Source organism: Garra rufa, chromosome 11, assembly GCF_049309525.1.
Source record: "Garra rufa chromosome 11, GarRuf1.0, whole genome shotgun sequence".
NCBI classification, from domain to species: Eukaryota; Metazoa; Chordata; class Actinopteri; order Cypriniformes; family Cyprinidae; genus Garra; species Garra rufa.
Window position 1 is genome coordinate 2,399,895 of NC_133371.1, and position 14,708 is coordinate 2,414,602.

At 35.7% G+C, this 14,708-nt stretch overlaps 1 protein-coding gene and 1 long non-coding RNA gene across 2 annotated transcripts in view; one reads left to right on the plus strand and one right to left on the minus strand.

Moving 5' to 3' along the window:
• Positions 1 to 14,708, plus strand: part of LOC141345190 (uncharacterized) — a 172,966-nt gene that overhangs the window by 8,187 nt on the left and 150,071 nt on the right. The gene's annotated exons all lie outside the window — the stretch shown is intronic.
• Positions 1 to 14,708, minus strand: part of LOC141346148 (rho GTPase-activating protein 42-like) — a 62,587-nt gene that overhangs the window by 4,019 nt on the left and 43,860 nt on the right. The window contains exons 8-17 of the mRNA XM_073851062.1: positions 14,572 to 14,681; positions 13,978 to 14,034; positions 7,333 to 7,411; positions 7,096 to 7,135; positions 6,676 to 6,738; positions 4,645 to 4,722; positions 3,306 to 3,390; positions 2,381 to 2,439; positions 2,178 to 2,283; positions 1,679 to 1,838 (exon numbers count right to left, since the gene is read on the minus strand). Of these exons, the coding sequence (XP_073707163.1) occupies positions 1,679 to 1,838; positions 2,178 to 2,283; positions 2,381 to 2,439; positions 3,306 to 3,390; positions 4,645 to 4,722; positions 6,676 to 6,738; positions 7,096 to 7,135; positions 7,333 to 7,411; positions 13,978 to 14,034; positions 14,572 to 14,681 (837 nt within the window). The remainder of the gene's footprint in view (positions 1 to 1,678; positions 1,839 to 2,177; positions 2,284 to 2,380; positions 2,440 to 3,305; positions 3,391 to 4,644; positions 4,723 to 6,675; positions 6,739 to 7,095; positions 7,136 to 7,332; positions 7,412 to 13,977; positions 14,035 to 14,571; positions 14,682 to 14,708) is intronic.

Below are 14,708 nucleotides of genomic sequence, written 5' to 3' on the forward strand. Positions count from 1 at the left end.
ATAATCTATGCCCACCCCTAATATATATATATATATATATATATATATATATATATATATATATATATATATATATATTCAGGGTGCAATTTGCCTCTGGTCTATGCATCCTTGCTTCTCATGAATTATTTTTATCCACCGTAGGGATAACGTCCCGCGAAACTGCTCCTACGTCCCGAACTAAATCAAATGATTCGCCATACGCGCTTTGAAGTTGAACGTTCTGAATGAAATGATTTGCGATCCGATTGGAGCACTTCGAAACAGTGAATCTTTTTGCGACGCAGTGGTTTACTGATTCGGACTTTCCAAAAAGCTCCGTTGATACTTTGCTCACCTTCCCTATAAAATGTATTCGTTGTTTGAAATTAAATCATTACTTTTAATAGGACTAACTTACGATGTTTTTATTAAATTGTGATCACATAATACAGCTTTCGTCGCATTAAAAACATTACATTGGTTCTTGCCTAAAAAGACCGGTATATAATGCGTGTTGTTAACAGATTACACTAACAGTTTGGTCAACCTCTGCCTATGGAGAGAGAAAAAAAAGCATCCCCCTCTCTGGTTTAAAAAGCATCCCCCCCTCTGTTTTTTTTCACAAATCGCACCCTGTATATATATATATATATATATACATATATATATATATATATATATATATATATATATATATATATATATATATATATATAAACAGACTCTGAGAAACCTCAATTCTAAGCATCATGTTTGAAGGAAACCAGCTCTGCTCATCACCTGCAGAGTACCATCCCAAAAGTAAAGTGTGTGAAGGCTGTGAATACTTAAGAACATGTGATTTTTTTTTTTTTTTTAAATAAATTTGCAAAGATTTCAAACAAACTTCTTTCATGTTGTAATTACAGGGTATTGTGAGGAAAATAATGAATTTAATCCATTTTGGAATAAGGCTGAATAACATAAAATGTGGAAAAAGTGAAGCGCTGTGAACACTTTCTGGATGCACTTTATGTAATAAAACAATAATACCTTTATTTAGCAAGAATGCACTGAATTGATTAAAAGTAAAAGTAAATACTTGTTGTTTTTTTAATCCAATGAATGATGTTCTATTGAACTTTCCATTTATCAAAATCATCCCACAATGTATCATGGTTTCCACAAAAATGACAAATTTCAATGTTGAAATGATCAGAAATATTTCTTGAGTAGCAAATCAGCATATTAGAATGATGCTGATAATTAAGGTTTGCGTCACATCAATTACACTGCAAAAAATGCTTTTCTTACTTAGATTTTTTGTCTTGTTTCCAGCCAAAATATCTTAAATCAAGAAGTGTTTTCTAGACAAGTAAAAATGGTCTTGTTTTCATAAAAAACAAGTCAAAATTAAGTGTTTTTTTGCTTGAAACAAGCAAAATAATCTGCCGATAGGGTAGGAAAAATAATCTTGTTTTCTGTTTGAAATAAAATTTAATTTCTTACCCCATTGGCAGATTGTTTAGCTTGTTCTAAGCAAAAACTCACTCAATTTTGACTTCTTTTTATGAAAACAAAACAATAATTTTTACTCGTTTACAAAATCCTCTTTGATTTAAGAATTTTTAGATATTTTGTCTAGAAACAAGACAAAAAATATTCACAGATATTAATGCATCATTTCTTAATGATGTGAATTATTGATTTCACTTGCCTTTTCAAAATTTTCAATGAGAATTTCTACCACGATATTTTGGAATTTGATGTTCATCATTGCGGCAACAGTTTCTTCCTGTGAGCGCATGAGCGTAGGGCCAAAGATCACTCCCAGATTGGACATCGTCATCATGTTACTCTCACTGTGAGTGGACACACTGCGGGAACACATGTCAGTCAAATCCTCAAAGCAACATCAAACTTCAAATAATACTCAATACCCCACAAAACCAGCTTTTACCAACTTACATGTTGGACCAGACTGGGAATGCTGGTTAATACAACCTAGTGCTATCTAGTGGGCAATGCTGTTCACCACTACATTTTAGGTGCTGAAGCCCATTGATCAAGTTCGTCTTGGTCTTGGCTAAGCTAGTTATTAAGTCTTGTGAAGACACCAGCACTCAAAACACAACACATATTACTTGAGACTAAGAAGAAGTTTAGAGAGAGAAAGATTTTCATTTCAAGAGTAAAAACTACACGTTTAGTCATACTTGAGTAGATGTTTGATTAATATCTCCAGCATCTCTTTGTTTTTGTCAGGTAGTTTGTGCACCAGCGCATGAACCGCACACACTCTGTAGTTCTGATCATCAGATTCTGGAAGAAAACAGACCATCAACACAAACTCCTCACAAATATATGCACATACAGCTTCTCTAATGTTAACATTGAATTGGAAAGCTTTACAACTTACTGACAGCCAAGAGGAAGTCTGAGTGGAGCTTGTAAGTCATGAGAGGCTCAGAGAGACACCTAGTGGACAGAGATGACAATTACACCCCATTAGTTCTCGCAGAAGTGCTTTAGGTTATTTTTAAGATCTCTGAAGGTGAGACACTGCAGGTGAAAACGGCTTTTTACTAATAGTTATCATCTTACTAACCCAGCTGATTGATTACATTGATAATTGCAAACATTTTTTGTATTACAAGGTTTTTTTAATGTTAATATATGCATTTATGCAAATGATGTATTATTCAATGAAATATGCACTAATTTGCATACATTTCTAGTACAAGAATCTAAACACTGGATGAAGTTGTTTTAAAATTCTTTGATTTTTTTTTTGTCAATCGAGTCAAATGTTTTTACAGAAGGAACTTTTGGGTATCTTATTTTGTCTCTCCATAATTAAGAAAATACAGGCAGAAAACGTTATATTTTTTTTACATTTTGGGAGGAATTAAATGTTGTATAAAATCAAGCAAATTATATATAAACAATTCCCTCTGTAAAAACCTTCAGGATATAGACAGTTTGGTGTGTGTAAGTGCTACTGAAGTGGAGATTTATGGCTCAGTGTAGGAGAAAAAAACTCATGGTCTTTAAAAATATGGATTGTAATTGAAATCTATTGACACAAATAGATAAAATGCTATAAAAGAAACACTTAAAGCTGTCTTTTGGATGTTTTCTTTCCACTAGTCTAAAAAAAAAAAACACTATGAAAAACCACAAAGCCCAAAATCTCAAACTTGACAGCTCCATGAAAAACTGTTTTTGCCTGCAGTGTCTCCCCTTAAACAGAGAAACGCTCTATTTTAGTGTAATTTTGAATGTCCATTAGGAGTAATAACATCATTCTGTAGCACCTAGCAGAACCTGAGGATCACACTAACCTGAGGTAATTCTTGAGGCCGCTGGTGATGGTCTTGTTGTCCCAGGTATCTGGGTCCAAATCCATATCTGATGCTGCTTTGGGTGCTAAAAGAGAAAACCAGAAACATATGTTAGCAACATTGTTGGGGGTAACGCATTACAAGTAATGCAAGTTATGTAATAATATTACTTTTTTCCAAGTAACTAGTAATGCATTACTTCTTAATTGACGTTACTTTTTCAAACCAGTAACACCAGTTACTTTTTCCCCCATTTATTGATTAAAAGCTCTCCTGTCCTCATGTTGAGAGAAATTGTGAATAAGATGTTACTTTAGTTCTAGAATAAATGTGAACATGCATTAATTCATCTCACTCACTAAAATAACAGATACAGTATTCCTCAAAATGAATAAAAACAGTGAAATTCAACGCAAACCTGCAATAATTAAATATGTTAAATAATACAAATATCCTGTATGTATTTAATCCCATTTTATTAACCGATGTCTTTGCTGTAAACCTTCGATGATCCAATTCATCCATACTAATAAGCAAAAATTACTCAAGATAATCTAACATTTGCTTTCTTTCTTTATTGCTAAAGAGTTAATATTTTTTCTTCTGCAGTCTACTGTACAGACGTGAATGTACTTTTCTCTAAGCCTGAGGCTTTTGCTGTAAAAAGCCTTTTACATTTGACAAAAATAACTTTTTATATTAAAAACAAACAAGCAAGCCCTGCCCAGATTTAAAAAGTAACGCAAAAGTAACGTAACGCATTACTGTCCATAAAAAGTAACCAAGTAACGTAATACGTTAACTTTTTTAGGAAGTAACTCAATATTGTAATGCATTACTTTTAAAAGTAACTTTCCCCAACACTGGTGAGCAAAGATGCCTGAGATGTCTAATCAAGAAAACTTTTTCGTAATTAAAAATATATCTCTTATTTATTTTCCTTTCTTTACAAATAAATATTAAACAATACATTATATCGCCACTTTTATTATATATTATATATATAGTTTGAGACACTGTGACCAGGGGAAAGATGAATATATTATAATAAACTCAACATTCAACATAAAATAAGAATTGTCAATTTGTGGTTCATGGTGTTTATAGTTTAAGCTGGTCTGTAAACTTGATTTAGGGTTAATTTCAGACATTTGTTGAGATCTTTCAGAACAACATTATAATCGCCACCAGATGTGACGTAAAATAAATTCATTTGACAATGTTTCTGCGAAAGGGGATTGCTTTAGAGGGATAGATTTTCACTACCCTGCTCTGAAAAACACATTTGTTTGTCTAGTTCTCAAGGCTGGCATTAGTTGTGTCGAGTGAACTGACTTACAGAAGACTGTGGTCATGAGCTTCTGCACCTTTGAGTTTATTCCACCAACTCTGTACAAACCCATAGTGTTGAGCCCTGCTGAGAAGAGAATATACATATAGGGGTGGGTGATATGGCAAAAATATCATATCACGATTGTATCAATTCTTTGTCATGTTGGTTTTACTACTTCACAAGTTGTCTGAGCAGTCCCTATTCTAAAGCCAAAACCCCAGGATAACAAAATATAACATAAAAAGAATGACAAATATTTAGGCCAAAGTGGGCGAACATAAAAATCTGTCATTATTTTATCTTTGTTATTAAAAAATAAGAACAAAGATAGGCTACATGTTACAATTACAATGTGACCCTGGACCACAAAACCAGTCATAAGGTTAAATTTTACAAAACTGTGATGTATACATCATATGAAAGCTCAGTAAATAAGCTTTCTATTGATGTATGGTTTGTTAGGATAGGGCAATATTTGGTACTCCACTACATTTCCTAATTAAAATGTATACTTTTACTCCGAAACTTTTCCCCGAAGCATATTAGTTACTTACTACAAAATAGTAGCCAGGATCACAGTCAGAATTGCTTTTTTTCTTGCAAATGCGAGTTTGTATCTTGCAATTTTGACTTGATTGTGAGATGAAAACTCAATTTTGATTTTTTTTCTCAAAATTGGGTGATATTAACTTCCAATTGTGAGAAATAAAGTCAGAATTGTGACTTTTTTTTCCTCAAAAAATTTATGAAAAAACTCACAATTGTGAGAAATAATTTTCCTTACAAATATGACTTTTTTCCTCACAAATGCAAGTTTGTATCTCGCAATTCTGACTTTTTTTTCTCAGAAATGTGTGATATAAACTTGCAATGTATTTTTACTTTCAATACTTAAGTACATTTAAGATAAAAAAAAAAATACTTTTTGTACTTAAGTAAAATAAATATCACATACTTTAAGACTTTCACTCAAGTAATAAGTAATTTTCTGGTAAGATATCTGTACTTTTACTTAAGTATCGCTTTCAGGTACTTTATACACCAATGTTTATTTGTATTCGCAATCACAAAAGTATAATATTCCTATGTGCTTCAAAGCCTTGCCAGTAAAATAACATTATTTCGTCTGTGCGCTGTTCTGGCACGTGCTTCACGAACGCGTAAACCTGAAGCGTGCGCTAAAAACCTGTCAAACAGCGCCTGATTACTAATCACTATTTGCTAATACTGGCTCTTAAAGGACAGAACTAAACATGCTGCCGATTGTCATTAAAGGGACAGTTCACCTAAAAATTTAGTCACTAGTCACTCGTATGTTGTCCCAAATCTCTATTAATTGTTTTCTTGTGCTGAACACAGAAAATATATTTAGAAGAATGTGGATAACAGTATCTATTTGATATTGGGGGAAAAAATACTATGGAAGTAACTTAGGACCAGCAACTGTTTGGTTAACCACTTTATTCAAAATACGTTTTATGTAAAAAAAAAAAAAAAACCTTGAGAGTGAGTAAATTATGACAGAATTGTCATTTTTGGGTGATTGTACCAAAAAAATCACTCACTGCTCTTGACTGAAGAACTTTAATACAGCTGCTTTAATAAAAGCCAATGTATAAGTTATGTATACAGTGTATACTATATAGTGTTTTATTTTTATATTTATTAATTCAATTTCTTGAATGCTACTGATAAACACACCTACTGTACATGAAAATTAAAGCAGTATTTGTTTCATTTGTATGTTATGTGTATTTGTAACATGTAGCCTATCTTTGATTCTGTTTTTTTAATAATAAAGATAATGACTGCCCACTTTGGCCTAAATATCTGCCAGACAACTTGTAAAATAGTAAAACCAACATGTCAAAGAATTGTGAAAAAAAGTGATATTTCTGAAAAAAAAAAGTGATATGATATTTTTGCCACATTGCATTATAATTCATAATATTTGTGCATAAAAACATTCTATATCTATTAGGGATGGGTGAACATAAGGTAAGAAGAAACCAGTACTCCAGGAAAGACACAACTCACCTCTCACCTCCACCAGCTGAATACACTTCCTCACAAAATTAAATCCAGCTTCATTTAAATATGCTACAAAAGACAGGTGAAAAGAAACAACATGCTCAATAGATGGATTTAGCCTGTGTCACACTCAGGGGGATACGGCTTACTTCGGTTGTACTCTGTGTAATGCTATCGACCTTGTAAAAGGGAATGAGAGAACAGAGATGCACAAAGGGTGTAGCGAAGGGAAACAGAGCACATTATCTGAATGAGTGTTTGTTAAACACAGTTAATCTGATGAGAGCATGTGAGGTCAGACTCCAACATTAAGCTCACTCTGACTGAGTGAATAAAAGAAGAGACATAAAGTCAAATATTCAAAAAGAAATAAAGCCTTTATGCGATAAAACAAGAATACTGTGGCAGCGCTTAGAGACTACTCACTCTCCTCTTTCTTGCTCAGAATAGCAGGAAGGTTGTAGATCTGAAAGAAAGATAGAAAAAAATGCATTGTATTAAGTTAATCGAGAATTACTTGTCGAGCAATGAAATGGCATATCGATTTTTACAAAAATACCTGAGCTTGAGGAACTTCTGAAGCTTGAATCAATACAGAAGCAAATGATGACAACTATGTCAAGATTGCATTAAATGAGGTAAGAAATCTGCTTCAGGACTCACCGGCTCTTTGCCATCCATAGCTTCCAGCCAGAGTCTCCTGTTGGACTCAGACAGCGCTTGTAGAGTGATAATGCCATGCCTGAAGACAATGCAGCACTTTAAAGTCTGACACGTTCTAGACATATCCTACTCATCTACCTAATATAGTTCTAGTGCTTGCATGTGCTTCTGAGAAACTGAAGCAGGACTTAGACCCAAACAAAATATAGCCACATTATATACAATTCACCCAATCAGTCTATAATTTTAACGGTAGGTTCATTCGAAATCTTTTTGAGATTTCAAAAAAGTTACAAATTGATTTGCATTTTAATGAGTGAAGTAAGTATTTGATCCCCTATCAATCAACAAGGTTTCCAGCTCCCAGGAGTCTTTTATACAGGTAACAAGCTGAGATTAAGAGCCCTCTCTTAAAGACACTGCTCCTAATCTCAGCTTGTTACCTGTACAAAAGACACCTGTCCACAGAAGCAATCAATCAATCAGATTCCAAACTCTCCATCATGGCCAAGGCCAAAAAGTTGTCCAAAGGTTGTCAGGGACAAGACTGTAGACCTACACAAGGCTGGAATGGGCTACAAGACCCCCAAGGTCCCCCTGCTCAAGAAAGCACATATACAGGCCCGTTTGAAGTTTGCCAAAGAACAACTGAATGATTCAGAGGAGAACTGGGTGAAAGTGTTGTGGTCAGATGAGACCAAATTCAAGCTCTTTGGCATCAACTCAACTCGCCGTGTTTGGAGGAGGAGGAATGCTGCCTCTGACCCCAAGAACACCATCCCCACCGTCAAACATGGAGGTGGAAGCATTATGCTTTGGGGATGTTTTTCTGCTAATGGGACAGGACAACTGCACCGCATCAAAGGGGTGATGGACAGGGCCATGCATCGTCAGGGCCAGAGCACTGAAGCCAGCAAGGGCATCTTGGATGGTTATTCCAGCATGACAATGACCCAAAACGCACGGCCAAGGCAACAAAGGAGTGGCTCAAGAAGAAGCACATTAAGGTCCTGGAGTGGCCTAGCCAGTCTCCAGAGTGACCCTACTCCCATAGAAACCCTGTGGAGGAGCTGAAGGTTTGAGTTGCCAAACATCAGCCTCAAAACCTTAATGACTTGGAGAGGATCTGCAAAGAGGAGTGGGACAAAATCCCTCCTGAGATGTGTGCAAACCTGGTGGCCAACTACAAGAAACGTCTGACCTCTGTGATTGCCAACAAGGGTTTCGCCACCAAATACCAAGTCATGTTTTGTGAAGGGGTCAAATACGTATTTCACACATTAAAATGCAAATCAATTTATAACTTAAAAAAAAAAAAATCTTTTGGGATTTTTTTGTTGTTGTTATTCTGTCTCTCACTGTTCAAATAAACTTACTATTAAAATTATAGACTGATAATTTCTTTGTCAGTGGGCAAATGTACAAAATCAGCACTGGATCAAATAATTTTTTTTTTCTCACTGTATTGCATCATCATTTTCTTTTTTTGGGTACACTAAGCCCCACCCAATCCCAACCCATATGACTTTCTTTTGTAAAGTGATTGAGTCATTAATTACTTACCCTTATGTCGTTCCAAACACGTAAAACCTTCATTCATTTTCGTAACACAAATTAAGATCTTTTTGATGAAATCCGAGGACTTTCTGACCCTCCATAGACAGCAATCTAACTGACATGGGCCCAGAAAGGTAGTAAGAACATTAATCAAATAGTCCATGTGACATGTGGTTCAACCGTTATGAAGCTACACTTTGAAAATAAAGGTGCTTCACAATGCCATTGAAGAACCATTTTTGTTTAAATGGTTCCATAAAGAACCTTACTGTTTCACGAAGGTTCTTTGTGGTGAAACAAGGTTCTTCAGATTAAAAAAAAGGGTAAGAAAGAGATGGTTCTTTAAAGAATCTTTGACTGAATGGTTCTTTGTGGAACCAAAAATGGTTTTTCTTTGGCATCGCTGTGAAGAAACTTTTGAAGCACCTTTATTTTTAAGTGTGTCCAAGAATACTTTTTGTGTGCAAAGAAAACAAAAACAACAACTTTATTTAACAGTTTCTTCTCTTCCATGTCAGCCTTCCAGGCCTTTCTGACCTTTCCATGCAAGGTCAGAAAGCTCTCGGATTTCATCAAAGATATCTTAATTTGTGTTCTGAAGATGAACGAAGGTCTTACGAACTCTTACGAGTATTTAATGACAGAATTGTCTCTTTAAATGGAACACAAAGAATGTACAAACTGCTATTTTCCATACAATACACTACACTATTAACAGTAGCACAACGAGATTTAGTGAAAAACTGTTTAATTTTCACATAAAACTAAAGTGTATGATATTTGAGTCATATTGGCAACTTTTATATATGTATTGTCTAATTTTTAGAGCTTGTTGTATGAAAAACAGTAGCATGAACATTCTTCAAAACATCCTTCGTTTTCTAGAAAAACGAAAGTCAAATAGGTTTGAAATTATATGTTTTTGTGGATAATGTCTGAGCTAAAATCAAAAGTCATGTCTTAAAAACCTTTCAATTTCCCAAGCTCACTAACACCACATACCTGAGGGAAAAATTGCATAAACATCAATTTAACCATATTCTATATCTAAGTTTCACACCATTTAGAATCACAAGGCTCAATTAATCCACCCATAAATATTACCCATGGATTTTCACACATGATTTGACAGAATCTCAATTAACCGTAACTGCAAGGTGAACGTTAGCGCGAGCTCATAGCCATTAACACGCTGCTCGCTGCATATACAGCCATGCCTGTGCACCAGCTGTCACTAATATCTGTGCATGGATGAATGAGCTATACGCTCAGTTATGCTTTGATTATTATTCCGCTTGTTAGGGCAAGCACGCTGCAGTGCAATTTAAAGGTAATGGTAGGACTCTTTCCTGAGAGGAATTTGTGTACACAATGAAGAATGTATATCATATAATTTAATGGCTTTGAATTTGGATCATTCAATTAGAATTTACAGTCCAAACTCGGTTTATAATGCACCTTATTGCAAAAGGTTTTCCAGTAATGGAACATTTTGAGATTAAATAAAAGCGATAAAAGCGAACTTTGCTCTAAAACATAGTGAGCTGTCACGATGTCTGCTGTCTACGTAAGCTGCAGCTTTTTAAAATAATCATCCTACATGAAAAGAAGGTCAAAAAATGTCATAAAACTTCATCAGTGACTAATTTAAATAATACACATTTATGTAGGCGGCAAATCCAGAAAGTCACACAAATTGCATTCCCTACATGAAGCAGACAGGGATTCATTTTTAGACCTGAGGGATTCGGATGACACAGAAAATAAAAAAATTAAATAATATATATAAGAAAACTTGCTGTCTAAGTTCTATGCAAAAATGTGGCATCTTAGAAAAAAAAATGCCTTTTGGGTCTTTTCATTAAATGGTGCCTTAAAATGTTTTCTGAGTAGGCAGCTCACTAGGTTTTTTTGCATAAACTGATTATGTAAATATAATAATTACAAATCAGTCTTAAAGGATTAGTTCACTTCCAGAACAAAAAGTTACAGATAATGTACTCACTCCATAGTCATCCAAGATGTTCAGGACTTTCTTTCTTCAGTCGTAAAAAACTTATGTTTTTTGAGGAAAACATTTCAGGATTTCTCTCCCAATATTGGACTTCAATGGTGCCCGCGAGTTGGAACTTCCAAAATGCAGTTTAAATGCAGCTTAAAAGGGCTCTAAACTGTACTGACCGGATTACACAGAGTAAGAGCTAAACAAGATGAGCATTTGAGGTAAAAAAGTATACTCATTACTGGCAAAAATTTATATCTAATATGTGACCCTGGACCACGAAACCAGTCATAAGGTTAAATTTTACAAAACTGAGATGTATACATCACATGAAAGCTCAATAAATAAGCTTTCTATTGATATATGGTTTGTTAGAATAGCATGGCCGAGATACATCTATTTGAAAATCTGGAATCTGAGGGTGCAAAAAAATCTAAATACTGAGAAAATCACCTTTAAAGGTCCACTGAAGTACCTTGAAACACACAGCGTTATTCTATGTGGTGATGTACTTTTAACTGAAACAAAAACATATCGCCCAGCCCCGCCCACTTATTTTGAATAGCCAATAGCGTTCCATTAATATCTGCTGGGGCCAGAGCCGTTGAGCTCGGTAAAGCCGCATTTGTAAGCTTATGACAGCCACAGACTAATAAATTACCCCACAGATTCAATATGAAACTCTTGCTAAAACAAAATAGTGATCATAATCATGCTGAGGCTGTGTAGTTTAATACATGCCGATCGCACATATGAGGGGGCGGGACAATACGGACTCTAGAGAGCATTTGATTGGACAGAACGTTTGATGAGAAGCTGAAGTGCACGGTGATGTCATCAAAATCGTTGATTCATATTGGCGGAAGTGACGAGACTGTAAGTTTTGAATGCCCATATCTTGTAAACACGAATTTTGTCGTTGTTTTAAAGCACACTAGTTTATAGATAATCTTAAGGCTAATATATTCACACTAAATTTTGATTTCAGGGGGACTTTAAAGTTCTCCAAATTAAGTTCTGAACAATGCATATTACTAATCAAAAATTACATTTTGATATATTTATAGTAGGAATTTTACAAAAAATCTTAATGGAACATGATCTTTACTTAATTTCCTAATGATTTTTGGCATAAAAGAAAAATCAATAATTTTGACCCATACAATGTATTTTTGGCTATTGCTACAAATATACCCCAGCGACTTAAGACTGGTTTTGTGGTCCAGGGTAACATATGGGTTTTAAAAGTGGGTGTGGCAAAACGGCTCGATAGCGCCACCTATACACGTGCAGTGGAGTGCGCTTTGAGCTACACCAAAGTCCTTTTAAGACAAGTCATGTCACTCAGCGGCCATCTTTGAAACGCCTCTCGAGCATCAAAGTGCAGCTCCTATCTCTTTGAATGGGGAAACATCAAATTCTCCCAAACTGTTCGCCAAACTTACGATTAAATTTCATATTTGAAATTTCCAAAGAAATCCAACAAGAACTGCCTCATAAATATAGTTCCTTGTGCTTTAATAGCGTTAAAAAAACGCTTATTTTTCTGGCTAGATGAGCCAGTGCGCATGCGCAGTACTGAACGCACGTCTTAAAGCGCCGGCTGTTTCTATAGCAACCGGGACTTCTAACGGCAGATGCAGTGACGCGCTGACTTTACTGATCAACGATTGGCTCTTTCACTAAGAAGGCGGAGCTTCGCGGCCATGATGACCGTTTCATTGTTCCCCATTCAAAACTACACGAGTGACATGTCTTTGGTATTCTATAGTCTTTGGCTACACATACATGCATGTAAATCGGTACACACATGTAACACACCAATATCTACAAAAAGTCTCTTGGAGCAAAATCTGAAACCCAACAGGAAGTCGGTTATATTTAATTTTCTTAGAAAATTTTGTGTCATTTTTGCCATTGCCATTTGTTCAGTCTAATCTAAAGGCCCATGTGACATTAAATTGCGAAGATCTAGAGTTTTCGTTGTAGGCAGTGTCCATGGCAGCCTGACAGATTTTTGATGTTTCGCCATGAAACCGGAAGTTGTTATGACTCAGGCATACAATGTCCAAAGTTAACATGTGCGATAACACTCCTGATCTGAAGACACCTGCATGCCCATATTCAGTTATGCTGGCAACAGGAAGTGGCATGTTGTAGCAAACTCCTCCTAGAGATTTAATGATCTCAACGTTATATTTGGTCAGTCTAATCTAAAGGCCTTTGCGATGTTAAATTGCGAAGATCTTGAATTTTCGTTAAAGAGCGTGTCCGTGGCGGCCTGACAAAGTTTGATGTTTCGCCATGGAAGTTGTTATAAAGTGTTCGATCTGCCTCAAACTTTACACGTTCGATAAGAGTTCTGGCAAATGATCTGAAGGCCAATAATCTCTCATAATCCTAGCGCCCCTGTTGGCAACAGGAAACTACTTGTTTTACACTAACTTAAACATGCAGTGTCCGATCTGCACCAAACTTCACATGTTTGGTAAGAGTCCTGGCCTGAAGACACCTACAGAGCAATATTCAGATATAATCATAGTGCCACCTGCTGGAAGCAGTCATGTCTTACTCTAACTCAAGCAAACCATGTTCAGTCTGGATCAAACTTCATATGTTTGATAAAAGTCCTGGTCTGAGCACATCTACCCTCAAAAAAACACAATTATTTACGACTGAAGAAAGAAAGGCATGGACATCTTGGATGTCAAGGGGGTGAGTACATTATCTGCAAATCTTTGTTATGGAAGTGAACTAATCTTTTGACTCTATCATTGGATGATTCCTCTCCGTCTTGCCTTTGTCTAACCTGGTGTACCAATAGCTACAATGCTGATTAGATGTTGTGATGTTTTTGATGTCAAGTGATAACGTGATTTCCAGATCAAAAACCACTCATCCAGTTAAATCAATTCATACTGTTAGCCCACCAATTACAGGTGGAGGGAATGTGTTGGATTTTCAACATGCAATCCGTTAAAACCATCGGAGTGAGAAATGAGCTTTTGATCAGCGTGGGATTTCGAATGCATGAGATCACAAGCAGCACACATGCGCTTCAACATGCTTCTGGGCTGGTCACATACCGGGCTTTACAGAAAAATTGCAGTGGTCTGAAAAGAGATCCACGATAGATGGTATTTCTAGATTGAAATAAACACAGAGAAGGGACAGGGGGAATGGGCACATACAGTACAAGGTAAACTGTCAGAAAAAACAACAGTGCAACCTTACGCTAGGCGGCAAAGTACACGAACACAAAGGAAGTTACATTTGCTACTTTGCTGCACACAGATCTGATTGACAGAGTGTTAGTAGAACGTGCACATTCTAATACGTGTGCACAAATGCTTACATACATATTTGCCACCTAATATCGTAAGACTGCGCCATGAAGGCTGATGTAAGTAAAGGAAGAAGATTATACAGTTAAGATGAACATATAGTGTGAAATAAAAGAAGCATGCAGAAGACAGAAATGCAGGCTCTTAAAACAAGAAGGACAAATTCATATTTGAGAAACAGAAGCTATAGCACATGTTAAAGAGAGAAACGAATTCACCCAAAACATTTGCCATCTGAATAAATGATGACAAAATGTCCACTTTTGGGTGAAATATTTCTCAGGAAGTGTTAAAGATTTAAAACACCTATGCTGTGTTGTCAGTGCAGACACCCACCTTTCAACCACCTCTATATCAAAACAGAAGCGCTTATCAATGGAGTCAGTCTTCCTCCTGATGCAGGACTTTAGTCTGAACTTCTCTGAGGGATTTGACATGACACTGTTCTGTGAACAGTGAGAGAGAGAGACAGA